This window comes from Podarcis cretensis (assembly GCF_951804945.1).
Source record: "Podarcis cretensis genome assembly, chromosome: 9".
Lineage (NCBI taxonomy): Eukaryota > Metazoa > Chordata > Lepidosauria > Squamata > Lacertidae > Podarcis > Podarcis cretensis.
Window position 1 is genome coordinate 79,644,867 of NC_137178.1, and position 23,168 is coordinate 79,668,034.

At 44.9% G+C, this 23,168-nt stretch overlaps 1 protein-coding gene and 1 long non-coding RNA gene across 7 annotated transcripts in view; one reads left to right on the forward strand and one right to left on the reverse strand.

Moving 5' to 3' along the window:
* Nucleotides 1-2,571: 2,571 nt before the first annotated feature.
* PEAK1 (pseudopodium enriched atypical kinase 1) overlaps nt 2,572-23,168 on the reverse strand; it is a 79,404-nt gene continuing 58,807 nt past the window's right edge. For 5 of the 6 annotated variants that reach the window (XM_079991482.1, XM_079991488.1, XM_079991483.1 and 2 more), the window contains 3 exons: nt 22,149-22,897; nt 21,181-21,270; nt 2,572-10,605 (listed from right to left, as the gene is read on the reverse strand). In XM_079991482.1, coding sequence (XP_079847608.1) covers nt 9,475-10,605; nt 21,181-21,270; nt 22,149-22,897 — 1,970 coding nt within the window. In that variant the 3' untranslated portion in view covers nt 2,572-9,474. The remainder of the gene's footprint in view (nt 10,606-21,180; nt 21,271-22,148; nt 22,898-23,168) is intronic. The other variant, XM_079991485.1, reaches the window with a different exon arrangement.
* LOC307224719 overlaps nt 15,626-23,168 on the forward strand; it is a 215,602-nt gene continuing 208,059 nt past the window's right edge. Inside the window, exon 1 of the long non-coding RNA XR_013842718.1 lies at nt 15,626-16,666. This is a non-coding gene — a long non-coding RNA (uncharacterized lncRNA). The remainder of the gene's footprint in view (nt 16,667-23,168) is intronic.

Below are 23,168 nucleotides of genomic sequence, written 5' to 3' on the forward strand. Positions count from 1 at the left end.
AAGATCCTGTCTTTTCTTAAAGTGTCCTCTAGATGGCAAGCTAATGATGCATTTGGAATGGAAGGTGATGATGTATTTATTTTTTGGGGGGAAAAATACCCACAATGGGTACAATGCAAAACAGTTGGAGCCTGCAGTCAGCTTAAGCCTGTCTATGTTTGTGTTGGATTGTGGCCACGAGGACCTTCATCCTCTATGATGTGGAGAAAATGGATAGCATGTTCTCTCCCCCTCTCTCTTAATGCTAGAATTTGGGGCCACACATTCAAGTATCTGGTCAGCTGCAAGAGAGGATGCTGGACTCAATGGGCCACTTGCCTGATCAAGCTGGGCTCTTCTTGAGCTCCTTTCCAGAAAGGCAGGATAGAACTGTCATAACCTAAGCAGGAAATGTATATCTCAATTGCTGTGGACCACATTTCCTAAACAAAGCCTCTCTGTGTGGTGGCAGTATACTACTCCAAGCTGGTTCATGAGGCCAGCAGCATGGAAGGGGGGCTGTCTTCTTGTCTTGCCTGTGGCTGGCTCCCTACCAGAAAGAGGCTGCTGGACTACATGGACCTTTGGTCTCATCCAGCAAGGCTGCTCTTCAGGCCAGATGCACACAGATGCCTGGAACGCTGAAATAGCACACCAGACCACGTCACAGATCAAATAAGTGTTGGTAGCCCATTTTTGGTCCTGTCACTAGTCAAAAAACATATGTTGCCTTCATTGAGATCTGACACGCCTCTTGCTCCATGAGTGGGGTTTTCCTCCCCTTGTGTGTGTAATTGAGTAAGCATCACTTCTAAAGAACCAGACCACCGTAGATCAAAAGTGGGCACAACCTATTTATGTCAGGAGGAAAAGAGATGTTGTTCTGTCTTGTGAACAGGAGATCCTGCACCCTTTCTTTTGATCTGCTTGGCTAGTTTCTCATTCAGCCCCTCTCATCACTTTTCAGTGCTGTTTTATAGTTTAGAGGCGCCAGCGACATCATCCAGAAGCAAAGGACTCAAATTTGGTGCGTTGGAATTTGGATGAGGACATGCATCTTCCACAACTCGTGTTCTAAAGCAAAATAGCATTTGGGCTTCTGCCAGCTAAGCTATCAGGTGGCTATTGCAACATCTTGTGGTACTGAGTTCCACATGCATGCGTGCATGTAGAATGCGTGCTCCGTAACCCTGGGAGACTCTCAGAGCAACTGACAAAAAAATATTCTCATAAGAAGGGGGGCGGGGCGCGCTTCTCTTGCACTTGATCCAAAAGCTGCAGTGAGTACAGAATGCTGTAGCACACTTGCATAGAACACCTGTGCCCAGAGTACCAGTTGCTGGAAGCCACAGGAGGAGGAGCGTGCTCCTGAGCTCAAACCGTGCTTACAGGTTTCCCAACGATGTTTGTGATGCATGTGCAGGCTCCAGAGAAGGCATGTCTAATGCTGGGGGGTGTGTGTGCCCTTTTGCAATACAGGAGCAAAAATACCTGAACAGAGCTAAACTGGTTTCTCCCTCTATGAAACTGGTGCCTTTCCTGTGAGTAACAAAGGTCGAGCGTTTGCCTCCTGCATGGAATGCTCTGAGCATCACTGCCAGGCTGCATGATCCCATGCAGCAGCCCCCTGCATGGTGCCTGATAGTTTATTTTCTTAGCGTCATAGAATGATATAATTGTAGATTTGAAAGGGACTCCAAGGGTCATCTAGTCCATCCCCGCAATGCAGGAATCTCAACTAAAACATTCATTTCCCCCAGGATGACAAGGAACCATTAATGAGTACTCTTCGATCAGTCAACCAGCTACAAAGCCGCTTAACAGCTACCTTGTTCAACCCCAATTTCATCAAGTTACCTCATTTCCTATTTTATCTGTGTTAACTGCCTTGAGTCCTAGAATGGGAAAATGGTGGGATATTAATAAATTTATAAGTAATAATAATAATAATAATGCTTTTGTATGGTAGAAGTCATGAAGTGAGACTCGCACTATCCCCCTGGACAGCAACCAAGGAATGCTGGACTCCTTCCCTACCCAAAGTGCCTCCACGAGCAAGTATTTCTCTTGGCTGCAGAAGGGGAAAGGGGAGGCTGCCTCTTCACCCCCCCCCCCACTCTCCTGGCACCAAGGACAAGTTGGCTCCTCTCCTCCCACAGTGTCAATGAAAGTCCGTGAAGTGTTGCACAAGAATTTTTCCCGTCTGCCCATTATTTCCCCTTGTTTTGTGTCTTTCAGACTGCATGCTATCACTTAAAGTGTTTTCATAGTTAACAAGGGTGCATTAAATGTCTCTGCTTTCCATTCAGGGAGTCCTTTCTACAGATCAGTTCTATCTGGTGTGAGATCTTCCGCAGGGGAGGCACCACAGATGTTGGCATCCAGAATGCAGTAGGGACATTGGCCTTAAAAGCTGCTATCCATTTCTGCCAGGTATCCTCAAGAAAGATCCTTCCTTCCTTCCTTCCTTGCTACCTTCCTTCCCCTAAGCTGCACCTGTTTGCATCTGTCACAAAAGAGCCACACTCAGGCCGCTTTATTGTCAGCAACACTCCCAGTAGGGGAAGAAGTGAAGGCAAGGGCACACCTGGATTCTCAGTGTAATAAAACTAGTTTATTTACACAGTAACATGTATGCCACAGAGTATACAGCAAAGTACCACAGCAAACCAGAGTGTTATTGCCCTCTGATCACAAAGGTAGCCTAGGAGTTATATCTATAAAAATGTGTAAATATAGATATGAAACAACGGATACAGCGATTCTGTGAACTCCAAACACAGATTACCCAGGAGAATGGAGTCTTTCAACAGAGAAGATTATTTCCCACCTGGAGGCATTTGCAAAGAAATACCACTGCCTTTGTGTAGAACTTTTTATTTTTTTAAAATTAGCTTTTTAATAAAAACATAGGGATTGTTCTTTAATATTTTACATGCTCTGCATAATTCAATTTAAAAGAAAATATCCCTCAGGGCAAAAGCTATAAAACTTTCTAAGCCTGAGCAAGTTCAGGTTAACTACTTGTATCCTGAAAATGGTATTTTGAAGGGAAAAAAAGAATTTTTAAAATTCAAGCACATTGTGTGCATATAAGCTATGTATATAATATATAGACAGGGCACAGAAAAACAAAAGGGCAAAGTGGGTTGTTCTTGTAGTTAGTAAAATTCATTTATAAAAATATGGATAGATGCATTTCTTCCTTGTTAAAAAATATTTCAATCTTTTCTGAATTAAAGGGATAATCAAGGAGTTGGAAGCAAGATATTGGTGGGAGTAAAGGGAAGCACTTCCATACAAGTGAGCGGGCAATTTTGTGAACTACCATCTGTTTTCCCCTCCCTTCTAGGCTCAATTGTCTGCTTTGCAGCCAAGAGCTTTCCCACAAGAAATAGGAAGGTGTAGCAACTTCTGTAGAGGTTTTCTCGGGAGTTGAGTGCTTTCAATTGATCTCCCAAGTATAAAGGCTGCAGTTAGGTGCCGTTAACTCAGTGCAGGGCTGGCACTGTGCATCTAGGCCCTTTCTATTTTGTTGGCTGTCATTTTCAAATTACGCATTCCTCTCATCAGAATTCCAAAAACAGCTGCAAAGGGCTACTTTAGCAGTTGTAGCAATTTTACAGAGTGAATATTCTTCAATATGCCCTTTGTAAAATTGATTTGGATTGGATGAATAGCTTTCAAAATGCTTGTCATGATGATGGACCTAGGGCTGCATGTCTAAGCTTGTAAATGGCAACAAAACCCCACAGTGCAATTCTGCAGGGTCCTTCCTAGAGAGAGCCAGGGAGACTTTGCCTCTGCTGCAGTATTGTCACCAACTACCTGAGTATTCCCTGGGGTTTGTGAAGGTTGCTCCCTGTTTAAGTCCTAATACTATGAAGCAGCAAGAGTCAGTAAAACTTCAGGAGCTGTATTTATTTGTGAACAAAAGATGAGCAGTTCAGTGCAGTACCAAAGACTTGCCACACAGGTAAGACTAAGGTTCCAAGTACTTCCAAGCTATGGAGGGATCCCACACCCAACCAGCGCAGGGAGGGGTTTCTGTTACAAACCAAGCATGGAGGTCACACACAAGTGCAACTCTTTCCTTCCTGCCCCGATTAAATGACAACCATTCATTTATATGGAAGAAGGCGAAAGGCGTACTTGGGGACTGTGGCCTGGGTCACACCTCACGGTAAGCCAGAGAATGACTTGCAAACATGTGGCTCCTAGAGCGACGCTTGCACCCACTTGTTTCCCCCCTGGGTTCTTGAATTCAATGAAAGTTTGGCTTAGTGCATTTTCCAAACTTGGAATCATGTGTTATCATCCTTCGCCACAAACTGTCACCACAGGGCAAACCTTGGCTACAGAGTGTGGTTTTAAGGCGAGACCTTAACCATAATCATGGGCTTGGACAGCATACTAAACCAAACCTAGTTGGTAATGTAACAGGGGCCAGACTGGATCAAAGCTACATCGGAAGGCTGCCTGGTGTTCCTTAATCCATCTTATATGTTACCTCAGTTCTCTCTCCATGAAGAATCTCATTTATGGGGTACTTCCGATTCCTACTTTGGTGGTTTGGGATTCAATTAATGTACAAAACAGGAGAATACATATTCACGAAACAGGAACATTGAGCCCTTATCAGTGGAATGTGGGCACTCCCTCCCATTAGAGGTACATTGATCTCCCTCTCTGATGGCTTTCTGACACCTGCTAAAGACACCTGTTTTGTCTGGCTTTTGAGGACCAAATAGGTGGTTAGTCAGTTCCTGTTCACTTCACTTCTGCATTGAATATAGACTTTGTAATTCAATTATTAACTAAATTTCTATACTGCCCTTCACCCAGGATTACAGGTAAAAAACAAAACAATACCAGCTCCAGTTTAATTAAATAATAATTAATAATTTTATTGTTGGGTTTATGTTTAATTTACTGAAAATTTTGGTTGAAGGGTAGTATAAAATACAAGAACATAAAATGGTAACAACAAGTGAAAAGTTTGAGGATGCTTTGATGGGTTCTGGATGTTCCCTAATAAAAACCTGTCCCAAAGGCAGAATTCCTATTAACTTTATTGATCCTATTCGAATAGTTGTAAAATAGAGTTCAAAAGGGAACAATGTATCACGGTCCGTCCTGGCTTGAATTTGCAGAAAGGAGAGAGGGAGTAAGTTGTAAACTTAGGTACTGTCCCATTTAGCTCCTGTTATACCAGTTCCCTTAGCAACATTTCTGTTTCTTTTCTAGCCAAATTCAACATGCAGGATGGTCCTGTAAGAAGTCTGCCACTTTCCTCTTTCTCGTTTTCCATGTGCTCCGAGTTCCACACTAACGGACAGGTTGGGTATAGTCTTCCTTGATATTACTAACTAATATTAGATTTTGTAACAAGAGTTGCAGGTGGTTTATGTGTACAATTTTGTTGCTGGAGTCTGAAAAAGATTGTCAGAGCAACAGGTTTTCCAATTCCACATTGCCTAAGCAGCTATTTCAAAAGGTTCTTTTTTAAATACCCTATACAAGTTGCAGATTTGAATAATATGTTTGACTTTTAGTTTGGTTTTTCAATAGTATCAAACGAGTCTGAATCCAAGCCACCAGATAGAGTTCCCTTTTGGTTGAATTGCCAACTAAGCTTTCTTAGACTCCACCCCCTTCAAAATATGGGCAATATTGTTTTTTTAAGCTGGTAGGTAGCAGTGGGCGATTCCCACTGCAAAATTCTCTTCCTGTTAGCTTTAATTCTGTGACAAGGCACTGTTGTTAGTGTAATTAATCATTGACTCAGGTTGCCATCCCAGAAGAGATTAATGACACCAAAAGCTCTGAGAAGTACACATTCAAATTCTTTTAACCCACAATTAATTTCCCAGAACTTTTTTGTGGTTAGGTTTATTGTGCTAAAATAAGCCTGAGTGTCAACTTTCTAAATGTATATATATTTACAATAAGTAAATATATACATTTATGGTCAATATGGCTATTTTGAGAATCACAATCCTATGAATTGTGGTGAGCTCAACTCAAAAGGCTCTAAAATGCAAACCCTACAAATATGTGCCTGTGTATTTAAGGTTTCATTCTTGATGCTTGCAGAAGCGAATTGTGAGGGCAACAAGGGCTTTTGTTTAAATGCTGTGCTGTAACAATATTTTGTTGTAGTGTCTTGGTTTGAAATCTGCTTGGTTTGGGCCCAACTCTTAAATGGCAAACCCTCAACAAATCAATGAGACTTCGATAGGATGCTTGCAAAGGTAGCTCCAGGCACTACCAAGAATGGAAATGCTTGCCTGGTTGTACCTCTCTCTCCCTCATGCACCCTCTCTTACAGAGAATTCCTATTACTATCCTTCATTACCAAATTTACTCAGTGCTACAAAATAAGGAGACAGCAGTGAGTGTATACCCCATGCTCACCTAGAGTACACAATGCTAATACTGGTTGAAATCTGCTATCACAATGCAAAATGAAATCACAAAGCTACTAAAAGACAAGATACAAAATTTTGGGATCTGCTGCAAAAAAACACACAAGGTCATGTAACATTCAATAGTCTACTCTGCACATCCACATGAAACTGACACAAAGTACGTATCTCTCTGCACAAAAGTAGAGCAGTGGTCTAAAGGAATGTGGCCTGCTGCAATGGTCAGTAGTCCATGTTCCACTAGGATGAGCATGCTGGTTAAGTGAGAACTTATGTGCACACAGATATCAGCTAGAAGCATATATAAAACTTGGGAAGGAGGTGTTCTCTACCTTTCCAGCACATAGCTGTGAGCAACGTGGACTCATACAGGCAAGCATTGTGTCAAGCAATCACACAATTACCTGTGTGATATAGGGCTGCATGGGATATTTGTGCAAGACTCTCCAAAGAATCTGGCCAGAGGTCTGTACCAAATGCCCCATTCAGGGGGCTTCATGGAGCAAAACCACCTCTTACATTCTGGGCTGCATTACATTACATTTGGCTCTTTGGCCTTCCAGGTGTCCTTTTGACTGTGCCTCCATGATCTGTGCTCATGATGAAATTGTGGTGGTTATGCAAAACCCCACTTTCAATACTGTTTGCAAACATTTTGTGGTCAGCGCTGCTTCATTTCCAATCAGTGCATAGCCCGCAACCTCTTGCTGAAATCCTGTAACCTTTTACACCATGGATGTTCATGTTTATTTTTTGTCTGGCTTTTGTTGTGCTATCGTACAAGAGTGCCCTTCCAGGTGGCAATCATGCAATAACAGGGAATCATTGCAGAACAGCCATTAAAGTGGAATGAGGTGTGGACAGTGCAGAATAATTCTACCACTAATGCACTATTATTGTGTCAGTGACATGCTGCAGAATACACTCGCCATTCCCCTCACACCACCCAGTCTGGAGGGGCCTTTTTGTGTGCCAGGACAGCTGCCTGCCTACAAATTTTGCACTTTTATTTTAAAGCAATACAGGGCACATTCACACACTTCTTAGCTTTGTCTGGTCTTTTTCTGATAATCAATAAGTACTGAAGCAAGAAGATTCAAAGGCCACCACATATTTTATGCTGGGGTCAGATTTTCATGAACTACAGGGTTGGCATCAGTGAGAAATCCACACCCTGCTCCAAGACCACAGAGCTGACTTTGCTGACATAATTTCTGCATGTCTGCTTTTCAGTTTCTGGTCCAAACATGCAAGAACTGTTCCAAGTGGCTATTTGTCTCTAAGGCTGAAGTAAATAGGTTACTCACAGTTTAACAATAAAGAAAGGAAACATCAATCTGGAGAAAGATGACACATAAGTTTGTGCATCTATGTGCCATGAAAAGGAAAGGGGGAAGATCTAACATATGGTTAAGTCTGTTAAGCAACGTAAACACTAACACAGCTTTCTCATATAATACATCAAAAAATTGCACATATATCCATAGGAGGAGCAGCAGCAGCAGCAGCAGCAGCAGCAGCAGCAGCAGCATGGGCTCAACACAAGAGCTGTCCACATTTCAAAAACCACCCCCAACTGTGGGAATTAAATACTGGGCTGCAGTTCCATCAGTTCAGAGCTACTCAAACAAGTCCAACCAATACTGAGCAGAGAGATCAGGCGCAGCAGGACTGTACTGTAATGGATCCACAGGAAAAGGCCAGTGTGTCAGGGAAGGAGCGCAAACATTTCTACAGGCCACTGGACTTAGTAGGCAGCAATTCCCTCTGAGCCAATGATGCTTAAACAGCTAAAATGTCCAAAAACTAGATACTGACAGCAATTGTATAGCCAGATTCTACATAAACTAAAACTGCTAAACGTAACTGTTTTGTGATAGCTGCACAACATCTTTTGCCCCCAAGAGAACCACACCTGTGGAAAACTCATCTCTATTTACATAGCTTATTTGTTACATAAAGATGAGCTCTGAGCAACTTTAATACCCTGCTTCCTTGTTGCTTTGCAAAGAAGACATGGAAGCCTGGCATTTTAACCCTTGGTTTTGGGGTAAAACACCAGCCAGATAGCAGAAGGGGAATAGCTGCTCCTATTTGCTTCAAACCGTCCCTTTGCTCTTGGCATTGCTCTGTTAACATTATAATTAACAGACCATCAATAATCTCTAGCAGAACTACTGTGTCAAATGTGCTGGCAAAAAGAGAAAAACACATCTGCTGCTGCTATTGGAAATATTCTAGATTGATACATCAGAGTTAAGAAGACAAAGGCACGAAAAAGCAACACACAAGAAGGGTAAACTTGCACCTGGAACTCTCTGGGGTGAGGGGAAGCAATGCAGGCAAGAAATCTGAATGGGAAAATGACCTGTAAGGAGAAGGGATGAGCCCATCTTTCCTGCCACACTTCCACTCAAAATCACTAGGTTGTGTTTTTATTCTTTAAAAACACACCACAAATATTGGGGCTTTCCATGTAATGTGTCCTTTGACCCCAGTAAGAATAAAAGAAACAAGGAAACTTGTTCAGTCTGCAGCTGACTGTAAGTCACTCAGTGGCCGCCTGTTGTGGTCCAGGGTTGTCTCATGGGGAAGGAACAATCAAATAAAAGACTGCACCTGCAGGAAGTATGACTGATATGGCCAAGTCACCCCTGAGATGGGGCCAGAATGACAAAGGCATGGAGCAGAGGCCATGTCTTTGTGAAGAGTGGTGTGCATTCTGGTGGCTCATTCACAGCTGACTCAATTCTGTTTGCAGTTATTACTGGATGCTGCCATTTGCAGTACTCACTCCACACTCTTACACCTCCAAACAGCAATGTAATAAATAGTGGTTTCCTTAATAAATTTACACACCTCCTTCTCCAAACAAACCACCAGCTAAACTAGGCTTCAGACCTCTCCCTGGCTCCTACGACAGGAAACAGAGCTTCCTGGCAAGATCAGTTTGCTCACTATTGGTGACCTTGAGTTCTAGGTTATAATTTTAAAACTTGCACACATAGATGAGGCTGGGGATGAAGAGAGGATTGTGGTGCATCCAAGTGAAAGCAGCGGCTACAAACTAATGTTGCTGCATGATTTTCACTATGCGGCTGAGGGAGTCTATAGTGGCAAAAGCCAGATACTGGCAACAAAGCCAGTCTTCGAGGCTGACTTTGCATTCCCTGTCCAAAGACTTCTCTGCAAACTTGATCATCATCAGCGTCCGTTTGATGTCCAGCCAGTTTTGGAGCACAGTATCTCTTTGTGCTGGTCTGGAAGAGGCATTGAGAGTCTGAAACAAATCATCCCGGGGCCCCCACAGCAAACACTGAAGGACTCCCTTGGCCTCAGATATAAGTATTCTCTCCGATGGATTAGGGTTTAGCAGGCAGTTAGCAAGCTGCTGAAGCCCCAGGGAATAAAGCGAACGACAAGGGATACTGGGCAGGTCAGCACAAGTATACTCTTTTTCCTTCAGCTCTGGATTTTCATCAAAGGGATTGCGCAGGTGTAACATTTCATAGATGAGGATGCCGGTTTGGAACTCATCACATTTCTTATACTGTGTTGCTGTGATGATCTCTGGGGCAAGGCGGGACTGGTCTCTTAGGACTTCAGGGTCCACCAGATGGCTCTTTTGTTTTGCTTGAGAGAAATTGCTCACTATAAGCCTGGCAGGGCAAGCAGCACTGGGAGAGGGCTCCACGCTCTCATTGTTCAGAAGGCTTCCCCCTGCCCTATAGTCCACCAGCAAAAGGTTCTCCAAACGCAGATCACAATGAGTGATGTGATACGGTTTCAGGTGTTCTAGACCAGAACACAACTGTAAGAGGAGGAGGCATACCTGCCTTTCATACAAGTCTGGGCTGCTGGCATGGCAGTCTGAAGACTCCAGCACAAAATCTGCCACAGTTAGGTAGGGAACTTCTCGAGTGATGACTACAACTCTGCTGCGCTGCTTGCTTGTGGCTCCTGGCAGATTTGAGCTGTCTTTCTGTGAAACGTCCATGGTGTTCTTCTGCTTGTCATCTTCCTGCTCTTCCTCATCCTCTTCTGGTGAATGGAGATCTTCCCATGGAAGCAGACGAACAGGCACATCAGCTAGGAAATGGCCACAGTCCTGCTGGATGTTGAAGTGGATGGCCAAGCTCTGGCGGATGGCCAGGCTGTGGTAATACTGTTGTGATTCTTTAGCTTTGCTCTTGCAGATCTGAAGGGATGAAAGAAAAATAGATCACTTATCACCCTTGACTACACCCTCCCATTCCAGATACAGAGCAAGGGGAAGAGCATGCCTGGAATACCTCACATTCTGATCGCAGAAAACTCATTTTGTAATCTGGAATGTTACTATTCCCCCTTACAATGCAATTTTATGAGTTTTATATTTGCTTGTTGTCATTCACAGGGACTCTAGGACTGGCCTGACCACTCAAAATGAAGGGTTTTAGAATTGTTTTTAGAAAGTTTTGCATTATATTGCTGAAATGTGTTTCTGTAGTTCAATCCCTTTTCTGTAGTGTGATGTGCCCAGCCTAAAAATGACTGAAAACAATTTAGTCAGCACAAAGTCATCATGCAAAGATGAAAAATTATAATTAGTTCAGTGTAACAACTGATGTATTATTAGTATACAAGTGTTTGAAAACCAAAATTGGATGCCAAAAGCAAAGCCTTTTCTCTCAAATGCTGCTTATGGTTTGAGCTGATTTTCAGATGGAAATATAAGCAGACTGTAAACAGATCTAGTCTATTAGTGACTATTCTTCAGAGTAAGAAATGTGGTGACAGCAGAACTACTATATTATTTGCATATGTGGGACTTCCCTTGGAAGTTAGTACAGAATGCTGCAGCATGATTGCTGGAGGGACTGAGGCCTTGCCTGCATATCACACCTGTGCTCAGAGATTAGCTCCACACAGGTAACTTCTGAACCGTGAAGAAGTCCCTGTTAGAATCCCATCAATGTTTATAACCTTTTCCCTGTTCCCCATAAAAACATACAAAGAAATCAAATTATCTATAACAAGATGGAAGACAGACTGAATCTGAATCCAAATTCCCATTTCAAGTCTGCATTCAAGACGGAGTCTGGTTCTGCTTTCAATCTAAGAAGCAAGATTTAAGAAATAGTGTGCTTTCAGTGCAAAATCAAATAGATGGGGTGCAGCCGAGGACATGCATTATTACAGACTCCACCCATGCTTTGCTCCGGCTCTGCCTGCAGCCAACACCCCCCTCTCCGCCCCACAACAGATCATCCCCAAGGGAAAGTGAGCCCCTGGCATCGCATGTGGTGCTACCCCAAGCTGATCCTCAGAAGTTCCCCAAAACATGCAGCTGCCTGTCCAAGCTGTCCAGGACTGCTGCTTTTGTGGTTCCTGACTCCTATCATGTGCAACCTGCGTCTGTAAAAGCAAAGAGTTGGCCTGAAAAAACCACCCTAGCACTGTTTCAGCTCTAAAGACCAAACCTCTTGTTATGTACTGAAGTTCTCACCCTGGGCCAGCAGGGGGATACTGTAGATAGTTATGCAAATGAAGGATCAAAAGTGATGTTCAGTGATTGGATAGTTTGTATGCAAATGAAGGATCGAAAGTGACGTTCAGTGATTGGATAGTTTTAGAAAGTTGCTACAGTCACGTTGTTCTGGAGCTCTATATAAGCAGGCCGACTGAGCTCTTCAGTTCAGTTCTGTTCCAGCTTACAAATAAAGAGCTGCTTTGGAAGAATCGCTGTGTCGTCTGATATGTTCGCCCACAACATAACACTGGTGACGAAGGTGGGATCGATCGATGGACATCAGAGCACAGCCAGATGCTGAGCTGAATCACTGAACTGAATCACTGAGCGAAATCACTGAACAAAACCAATTCAGAGCTGACTGTTCTGGCTAGAACACAGTGTTCCATCCATCGCCCTTCACGCCGGCATCGGAATCATGGCTTCACTTGTGCCTCTACCGCCGTTTGCGCCAGCCTCTGAATCATGGGACTCCTACCTCGCTCAGTTTGACTGCTACCTCCAAGCCAACGAGCTGACAGAAGTATCAAAGGAGCGGAAGCGGGGCCTATTCCTCAGCCTCTGTGGGCCTAAGGTGTTTGAGACGGCCCGAGCATTGGTTGCGCCTGAAGCAGTCCGGGCAACACCATGGGACACGATCCAAGAGAAGCTCTGCAACCACTACGCACCAAAGCCGTTGAAGATTGCTGCCCACCATGCATTCTACCACCGGAACCAGGAGTCAATCAACAACTATACCAGCGCCCTCCAACAGGCTGCAATGCACTGTGTGTTCCGAGACTTAGACGATGCCCTGATGGATCGAATCATCTGTGGGGTCCGGGACATCCGTCTGCAACGGCGTCTCCTCGCTACGCCAGACCTCATGCTGCAGAAAGCCATTGAGGAGGCCGTGGCCTTGGAAGCTGCTGAACGCTCCGCCCAGGAGATCTGCAAGGCCAGCAGCCCGTGTCTTGCTAGAAAGCCAGTTCCAGTGCATCATGAAGAGGCCAGCAGTGATGAGGCATCCTCCAGTGAAGATGATGACGTGCACCAGACAAAGCGGGAGTGCAGGAAGTTCCAAAAGAAGTCCAAGGGCCAACCGGAATGTGCCGGCTGCGGAGGCAACCATTCCCGTGCCAAGTGTCGATTCAGAGATGCCATCTGTCGGAAGTGTTCCAGAAAGGGCCACATCGCTAAGGTCTGCCAATCGGCTCCGGCTGACACCCCCCCCTTCACCGACTCACAAGTCCAAGTCTTCACTCCAGTTCGCCAAGGAAAGCTGTTTCGCTCTCACCAACTGCCGCTGCCCGTCTGGAACCACGATTGGCCAAACCGATTCGCCTACATGACGCAAGCTGAACATCACGGTGCTCATTGAAGGAGCTCCATGTGACATGGAGATCGACACCGGGTCTGCCCTGTCCACCGTGTCTTGGAGCACCATCAAAAGACTGGTACCCAGAGTGTCCAAAAGGCAACTCGACTCTCACCGTATACACCTGAGAGACTACCAGGGAAACGGCATTCCCATGGTAGGCATTGGCCGGTTCCGGATCGCCTTCAAGGATTTTTTGGGTCTGCTCCGACTGGTGGTGGTCAAAGGTCAGCGGCCAAGCCTCCTAGGGCTAGACTGGTTTGATGCCCTCGGCCTGGAAGTCACCGGCATCAACTGCATCTCTAACGCAGAGACTGAGGGTCTGGTCAAAGACTTTGCCGAGGTTTTTGACGGCACTTTGGGGCAATATACAGCTACACCCATCTCCTTTAGCCTTGATCCACAAGTCGCCCCCATCAAGCTAAAGCCACGCCGGGTTCCCTTTGCTCTCAAGGCTAAGGTGGATGAACAACTGGACAAGCTGATCGCCCAAGGAGTTTTGGTGCCGGTTGACCACGCCAAGTGGGAAACCCCCATCGTCACGCCTGTCAAGCCAGACGGGTCGGTGAGAATCTGCGCTGACTACAAGTGCACGATCAACAAGGCACTTCAGCAGCACGCTTATCTGGTTCCTGTTGTCCAACACCTGCTGCATTCCCTGGGTGAGGGTAAGGTCTTTGCTAAGCTGGACCTTGCCCAAGCCTATCAACAACTGCCTGTCGATGATGCCACTGCTGAAGCCCAGACGATCGTCACCCACCGAGGGGCATTCCGTTGCAGCCGTTTGCAGTTCGGGGTGAGTGTGGCTCCTGGCATCTTCCAAAGCCTTATGGAGCGTCTCCTGCAAGGGCTTCCAGGCGTGGTACCATATTTTGATGATGTCTTGGTGTCCGCAGACTCACACCAGCAGCTGTTCGAGCGCCTCTGCGCCGTGCTGACCAGGTTCCAGGAGGCCGGGCTCAAGGTAAAGAGGGAGAAGTGCCAGATCGCCGTTCCACAGGTGGAGTTCCTGGGTTATCTTATCGATGCCTCCGGCCTTCACCCGACCACATCCAAGATCTGCGCTATCCAGCAGGCCCCCATCCCAAAGAACAAGACGGAGTTGCAGGCGTTCCTGGGACTGCTGAACTTTTATAACATGTTCCTGCCCCACAAAGCCACAGTGGCTGAGCCTCTTCACCGACTCCTCAGCACAAAGACACCTTGGTCCTGGGGTCATCGGGAGACGGCGGCCTTCAACACGGTCAAGGCTCTCCTTTCATCGGACAGTGTGCTGGTACAGTACAGTGAAGCCAGGCCGCTGGTCCTTGCCTGCGACGCCTCACCTTTTGGCATTGGCGCTGTCCTTAGTCACCGTTTTCCAGATGGAAGAGAAGCACCGCTCGCCTACTTTTCCAGGACGCTATCTCTGACTAAACGAAATTACAGCCAGCTCGACAAGGAGGCACTGGCACTTGTGACTGGAGTGAAGAGGTTCCATGAATACCTCTACGGTAGGACTTTTGACCTCATCACCGACCACAAGCCACTCCTGGGCCTCCTTGCCGGTGATCGTCCAACTCCTCCGGTTCTGTAGCCGCGCACGCTGCAATGGACTATTTTCCTGGCAGCCTACCACTACCAGCTCGTCCATCGCCCGGGAAAATCAATGGGCCATGCCGACGCCCTCAGCCGTTGCCCTCTTCCAGCGTTTGTGGAAGACCCGGCTCCTGCTTCATCGCTCCTCCTGATTGAGGATCTTCCGGCAGCGTCTGTATCAGCTGCCACTGTGGCCTCTGCATCTGCCCAGGATCGCACCATCAGCCGTGTGCTCAACTGGGTGTGGAGGGGGTGGCCACAAGGGCCTTTTGCATCGGAGTTCCAGCCCTTTGCAACCAGACAACATGAACTCTCGGCTCATCGCAGCTGTCGTGATTCCCCAAAGGGACGTGTCCTTGAGGCTCTGCATGTTGGCCACCCGGGAATCGTCAAAATGAAGGTGTTGGCTCAGTGTTACGTCTGGTGGCCTAACATGGACGATGCCATCACTGCCTGGGTTTCCGCCTGTCAAGCATGCCAAGAATTGAGGCCTGCGCCACCGGCAGCTAAGGGACACACCTGGGAGACGCCCAAGACACCCTGGTCGAGGGTGCACATCGATCTGGCCGGCCCCTTTCACGGCCGGCCCTTTATAGTAGTGGTGGATGCCTATTCCAAATGGCTGGAGTTGGCCCTGATGCCCTCCACCACTACCGAAGCTGTCATCCGGGTGCTGCGAGGCCTCTTTGCGACGCATGGGTGTCCTGATGTCCTTGTCTCCCACAACGGACCACAGTTCACGTCAGGCACTTACCTTTTGGGACTGGGCATCCGCCATGCCCTAACAGCACCATTTCATCCATCCAGCAACGGGCAAGCAGAGAGAATGGTGCGCTCAGCAAAAGAGGCACTGGCGCGCCTGGACCGGGGAGACTGGCACGAGCGGGTCACTGAATATTTGTTCGTACAACACATCACCCCTCATGCGGCCACAGGGGGGAGTCCTGCCAAACTGCTTATGGGCCGCCGCCTCAGGTCCCCGATCGACCGGCTGCACTCAGACTTTGCCGTGGCCGAACCCCCAGGCTGTGCCAACGCGCCACAGTCTTTGTTCCAGGAAACCAGGTCTTTGCCCGGAACTTTGTGGGGGACATTCCTTGGGTGCCAGCCACAGTAGTGGGAGTCACTGGACCTCGCTCGTACCAGGTGGCACTCGAAGACGGACACTTGTGTCACTGGCACATAGACCAGCTAAGGCGCAGGGTTGGGGACTTGGACACTACCGTGGTGCCCCCAACTGCGCTCGTGGCTCCGGAACAGACACTTACAGATGGCGAGGCTCCACCTACACCTCTCTCGCAAACTGCGGGCGTGGAGCCGAACCAAGCCACTTCAGAGGGTCTGCTGGACTTCCCACAGACTCAGACCACTGCCGTGCCTGACATTCCGCCAACTCCACTTGCGGAGGTTCCACTCACAGCAGCGGATCCAGGGGACTTGGTTTCAACGCCACCTAGGGTCGCATCACAGCCTCAGCAAGAATTGTGTGGCCCCCCCGGACTTGGCTACCAGTCCCTGGCGGTCTGGCAGAGTTTCCAAGCGCCCAACTTATTTAAGGGACTATGTGGTTGGACATGTATCACTGTTGGTCTAAGTATGTGAAATGTAACCAATATGCTTTTGTGCCTAATTGAACCATTACGTGTAGTGCTGTATATAAGGAAACCATTACGGTTGTAACTAACGCCTTATCTCGGTGGGGAGGGGTGTTATGTACTGAAGTTCTCACCCTGGGCCAGCAGGGGGATACTGTAGGTAGTTATGCAAATGAAGGATCGAAAGTGACGTTCAGTGATTGGATAGTTTTAGAAAGTTGCTACAGCTCTATATAAGCAGGCTGACTGAGCTCTTCAGTTCAGTTCTGTTCCAACTTACAAATAAAGAGCGGCTTTGGAAGAATCGCTGTGTTGTCTGATATGTTCGCCCACAACTTAACACTTCTCAACCAGAGAAAGAAGAGCTTTGCACTGAAGAGGCAAAAATGGAATGCTCCATTAAAATAAAAAAGATTATAGTCCTCATGGTTCTGAACAGAGGGCTGATTTCAATAGGAAGCTATCTTATGCAGACTAGTATAAGATAAAAACATGCAAATAAAATAAAGCACATAAAACTTGAAGAAGAAAGGGATTAAAGCTAATAGTAAAAGTGATTATAACTCACATGTACCTAAAACAAAAACAAAAGACAAGCAGTTAAAAGTGACCATAAGGGAGGGAATGTGAAGCAGCACAGGTCTTGCATCATGGGCCTCCAGTTTAGGCCTGGATTGTGCCACAAACCATCCTTTGATGGATGTCCATCATGGCAGCGCAAAATCTCGCAACTGAGTATGTGACATCTGGCTTTGGGATGTCTTCTGTTGAGTCTTTCTAGCTCAGTATTATCTACACTGACTGGAAGTGGCTCTCTAGGGTTTCAGGAAGGGGGCAATTCCCAGCCCTACATGGAGATGGAACCTGGAACCTTTCGCATGCCAAGCTGGTGTTCCACCACTGAGCTATGACCCTTGTCAAAATAGTTGTGTTCCATTATTGGAAGGAGAGAAAACACCCAATACTGCAGCAGCAGTAAAGGATGTCTGTTTATCTGATATTTTGATCATTTTAATGGATTGTATCCAGTGTTACTCAAACTCACAGTAGACCATTGAAATGAACAGGGTGGTAGCCAAGTAAGTTCCACTCAAAGTAAGCCATGCATCCATTCATTTCAATGGGTCTGCCCCAAGCATGGCTCAACTTGGATGCAAATTCATGGTTCAGCTCTGAGTAACAACTTAGTTGGATTCAGCCCATTATATTTACTGTTTTTATTGCTTTTAAAAATTGAACATGCACACTGCTTAGAAATTTATTATTATTATTATTATTATTAAGCAGTATGTCAATCTTGTTGAATAAAAATAAGTAAATATTAGCTCCTGCTCCAAAGCAAACACACAATTGAGCTCAAAGGACACAAAAAGTCAAATATTTGCAGGTTCAGAGCAGTGAGATTTTGATACCGCAACCTGCTTTTTATTTTAATGGGACGGACACCCATGAGAGGTGGTGGACTCTCCTTCCTTGGAGGTTTTTAAGCAGAGTTTGGCTGGCCATCTGTCATGGATGCTTTAGCTGAGATTCCTGCATTGGAAGGGGTTGGATTAGATCAGTGTTTCCCAACCTTGGGTCTCCAGCTGTTTGAGGACTACAATTCCCATCATTCCTGACCACTGGTGTTGCTAGCTAGGGATGATGGGAGTTGTAGTCCAAAAACAGCTGGCGACCCAAGGTTGGGAAACACGAGATTAGATGACCCCCAGGGTCCCTTCCAACTCCAAGATTCTATGATTCTACGATATGCAGTTTGGCTCCTTCTTGAGCCAAGGCAAACTATCCGGGTAAAATCTCTCATTCAGAAGTTAACTGTCTATATAATCCTTCAAAGCGCAGGTGCAGAAGTGGTAAAATTGGTTGCCTATATTCTCTCTGTATCTGAAAATAGGGCACCATTAATTGAAACAGCTACTGTTTAGTTATTCTTACATCCATAGGGAATTTCTGTCATCATAATTGATAAACTGAGGTGCAGAACGGGTTGTCAGAGGATGGACTGTCTGGGTAATAAAGGAAACATCTTACAGCACCCCTATCTTTTGTATTCCAACTCCCCCTCATCATTATAGGATGCAGATTATCATGATGGGGTGAGCACAGGTCTGTGTTATGTATAACACAGCAGTGTAGGTTTTTTATAACAACAAATTTTATTATGCAAGTCAGAAGCTTTATGAGAAAAGGATGCTGACTTTGAGAGTACAGTGGTACCTCTGGTTATGAACTTAATTCGTTCTGGAGGTTCGTTCTTATCCTGAAGCTGTTCTTAACATGAGGCGCCATTAGCCATTAGCTGCATGTGTGCCTCTGGCGCGTAATTTCTGCTTGCATCCCAAAGAAAGGTTAGCATCTGGGAGCAACTGCTTCCAGGTTAGCACAGCTTGTAACCTGACACTTGCGCAACCAGAAGTGTTTGTATCCAGAGGTACCACTGTAGTACAGTGGAACCTCGGGTTGCAAACATGATCCGTGCAGGGGGCACGTTTGCAACCCGCAGCGTTGCAACCCACAGCGCCGTGTCTGCACACACGCAGGTCGCGATTTGGCGCTTCTGCACATGCACAAAGCGTGATTTAGCGCTTCTGCACATGTGCAAGCACCGAACCTGGAAGTAACCCATTCCGATGCTTCCGGGTTTAGCACGGTGCACAACCCGAAAACGCGTAACCTGAAGCGTCTGTAACATGAGGTACCACTGTATTTTTCACATTGTCTTACAAAGTATTACAGTCATTCCTGTGCTTTTGTTGCTGAAAGGAGCTAGGATGTGAGCAATTATAGTTAACCTATACCACCCTACAACTTGACCTACTTAGCAAAAAGAGGGTAAGATGCTGTGGAGATTTATTTCTGCCATACCTGAGAAAAGCTTTGTTATTGTACTTAATCAGAATAAATGGCATACTCACGAACAAGTCTGGGTGTATTTTGACAGGACATCAATGTGTAATATTTAGGCATGGTTTTAAAACTAATCCATGGTTCATTTTATTTCTACAAAATAATCATGGTAAGTTAAATAAAAATCACACTATCAGTTTCTCAAAGAAATCAATTAAACTTGTTCTTATCAAGATGAAATGAGAACTATGCCTCCAATTAGTTGAGCTGGGCTCCATGCCATAGAAATAACTCAATACGGCTGCACCTGCTGAATATGCGGCCTATAGGGCATAATTTCTTTATCTTAATGGGATCCTTTGTACATGTTTTGCCACTTGTGAATATTTTTAAATCTAGTAGGCAGCCCTGTGTTATGGGTTCACAGCAAGATTGGGTAATTTTTGACCTCAATGAATTGGACAATTTAAATATCTGTTTTCAATACAAGTACATTGAATGTGATTTTATATTACAGTTGTATGTAATAGAATCTACAGAATAAAATTAACACTTGAGCTAAACTAAAGGTCTGTGTTAAACAGATTTTATTCCCTTTATAAAGTTTATGACAAAACCAATTAACATCTTGTAAAACAGCACTTGGCATGGAACCAAGTATTATGGAACATTTATATGGTATAGTCCTTTCTGTATGATTGGCAACTGCTGAACCTTACAGGGTGGTGGTTGGCTTGAACAGAGACTTGGGGCTCAACTACACGTTTGCTTGTCCCATGCTTTTAGGCGTGCGTCCGAGAGATTCATCTTTGGTCCCAGGAAAACCTGCTGTATACTGCTGAATTAGAACAAAGGTAAATCGGGTTTTCTGTGGATTGGTGCTTGTTCTGAATCAACAGTAAACTACAGATTTTCCTGGGGAAAGCGGTGATACAAAAGAAAAACCTCTTGAGCCCATGCCTAGAAATCACGGGACAAATGGAAGTGTGGATGAGCCCACAGATAAGAAATTGTATTGGGTCATATGACCTTGCATCTCCCTTGGCACCAATGGTCATCTTAGGCTGCTGCCCAGTTCAGAGCATTTTGGTGCACTAGTCTTGGTATACTGATATCTTACCCCCACCCCACCCCTGGTACACCGGCAAACATTTGGTAGATGACTTCAAGAGATCTAGCTCACACTGTAATCTGGAGACAAACTCCACAGCTAATGCCTTGTTTCTAAACTTCTGTTTCTGGCAAAGGCTGTTGAGCAGGAGTACAATTTCTCAATTTGGTTTGGTTTTGAATTCCTGTCAGTCTAGATTTTAGCTTGGGCATAGTACTGAAACCATGGTTGCAGCTTTGTTTGACAGTTATCTTTCAAAGAACAAAGGGTGCCTTTGAAAAGCACTGTCAAAGTCACCTCCATTGGTGAGATCTGCATAATTATTTTGGACAATACTCTTCAACATGTCAGATCCAATTCCCAGCTTCAACATCTGTAATTCTGCAATGCTTTCTCTTTCTCTCATCCCCTCCGCTTCCTGCTGGTCGCCACATTCTGCAGACCCTCTGCAACCAAAACTGCTAATGTGAAAGTACTCAGCAGCAGTCATGTTGGGTACTCTCTCCCACAGTGCACTGTTCCAGAATGTGTATCTGATTAGAGCCTTGCACATGTTTTGTACTGAAAACCGTCCTCACCTGGCTGCTTTTCATTCCTGAAAGTGTTGTTTACTGCAAACAGTAGTATCAGGGGAAACAAAAACCAAGCAGGCAGTGATTTTCAGCAGAAAACCTGTGCAGGATCCCAACTGAGAGCACATTTCAGACTGGGACCCTGCAGCTAACTTTTCTTCAAATTAAAAGTGACCAGGAGAAGCACAATTGTTTAAATACCTGACTAATATCAAATGCAATTTGGTCCTTAGGTGGTGAAATCATAGTTCTGTAAGTCCTTGCCATAAAAAGTCTGCATCCAATTGCAATCTGTAATGTATTTTTAAAAATATTATATTTTTCTGTTAAATTATGTATTATATTATCCTAATTTCTACATTGTAAACCACTTTAACTTTAATAAAATAATGTACACTTTTGAAAATAAATAGAAACAAAATAATTTAAGTTGCTCCTCTGTATAAATAATGGAAAAGTGTAGCTCCTCATATACAGTAACTCATTATAACAGCAGTATGCTAAATAGGCAAGAATAGTTTTTTTTTGTTTTAAAAGTCAGAAGGGTAAAAAAACAAACAAAGGGAGGCCAAAAAATTCCCTTTAAAGAAAGAAGGAATTTGGGGCACTAACATCCTCAGGTTTTGTTTACTCAATGCATTTCTGAAGGGTCATTGGAGGGCATTTTCCCAGGACCATCCTGGAAACATATGGAATGGAATGTATGAGAAAGGGCTTAAAGAATGATACTAAAAATTGCTGCTCTAGCAAATAAAAGTTTATAACAGGATATACAAGCATGTAAACCCAAATATGGCCCTAAGCTAATCATAAAATCCTGTTATTCTGCTGCAATTATTTATTTATTACTTATTTATTGGATTTATACACAGCACTCCATCCAGAGATCTCAGGCTGGTTCACAAGATAAAAATACAATGATTTAGGATCAGGATGAAATTACTGTTTTGAGGTTGTAGGTATTGTTGTTTCTTGTTTTAACTGTATTGCATTTTTATATGCTGCCATAAATGTAATATTTCACTAATTAAAAATTCACCAGCTCTCACAAAAGAACATGTTTCTTTGTAACCGCTAAGCACAAAGTCAATAGTAATGAAGTGCAATGGACACTAAGTACAGTTCTGGAATATGATTAGTGGAGCGACTCTTTTTAATTATCTTCTTACCTTGACTGCATAGTTGTTGAGTGGATCTTTTGCATAAGAAGCTGGGTAGTAGACAGCATCACCAGCCTCACAGCATGGTTTGTCACTGGTTAATCTGAAGTCTGACCAGCTGTCTAGCCCAAATCGAAGCTGATCTTTCTGCCCAGACATGAAAAGGTCTTCACATTTGGCAGACAGTTTCTTCAGGGAATCAGTGTGAAGGCTTCTAATTCTGCTCACCACCTCCCCTCGGTTTTCGATTCCTCTATAAAGTGCTTGTCTCTGTGGTTTCTGGACAGTCTTGCCATGTTTGCTGTGGGTAGCAGGTCTACCTGACAGAAACTCCATACTGCTGGAACACCTGTCCTTCACACTGATAGCAGTTAGATTGGAAAAATGATTGGCTGCTGATGAGATTGCCAGTCCCTTTTCTGGAGGCCTGTCCAAGGAATCTCCGGACTCATGGTCCATTGCCTTGAATTCGGAGCTGACAGAAGAGCAGGCACTGTTTGCTTCCCAGTTGGTGTCAATGTCATAAGTTGGATTGGCCATCACACACAGGACACTTTCAAGGGCCTGATTCTGGTGTTCATTTGGAAGTGGTTCCGTGTGAGCTCTTATAATGGTTTTCTTTGGCAATGGAGGTGGTGTGGGATGTAAGGTAGCTGTCATGTCTGGGTCAGATATTCCCCCAAAAGCAATGGCATCGTCCAAAGCCCCCTTTGGTTGCCGCGGTTGCTTTGGAGGTATCATAGCTGCTCTGGATTGCCCTATGTGACAACAGAAAACAGTCATTGTATTTTTTTTACTTAGAAAGATACATATGCACAAGACATTTTCATTGAGAGAATGAAGTATCTCAGTTTAAGGCTGGACAGGAAGTAATTCTTTAGTGGGAAGACTGAAACTTCAGAACCTAAACCAGTATCACTATAACAGAGAATATACAGAGAGACTGCAATTATTTGTTAGGTGGTAGTCATCGCCTTGAATACCTAAATAAAAATCTGTATTTATAAAAACATAGTTGGAATACAGTAT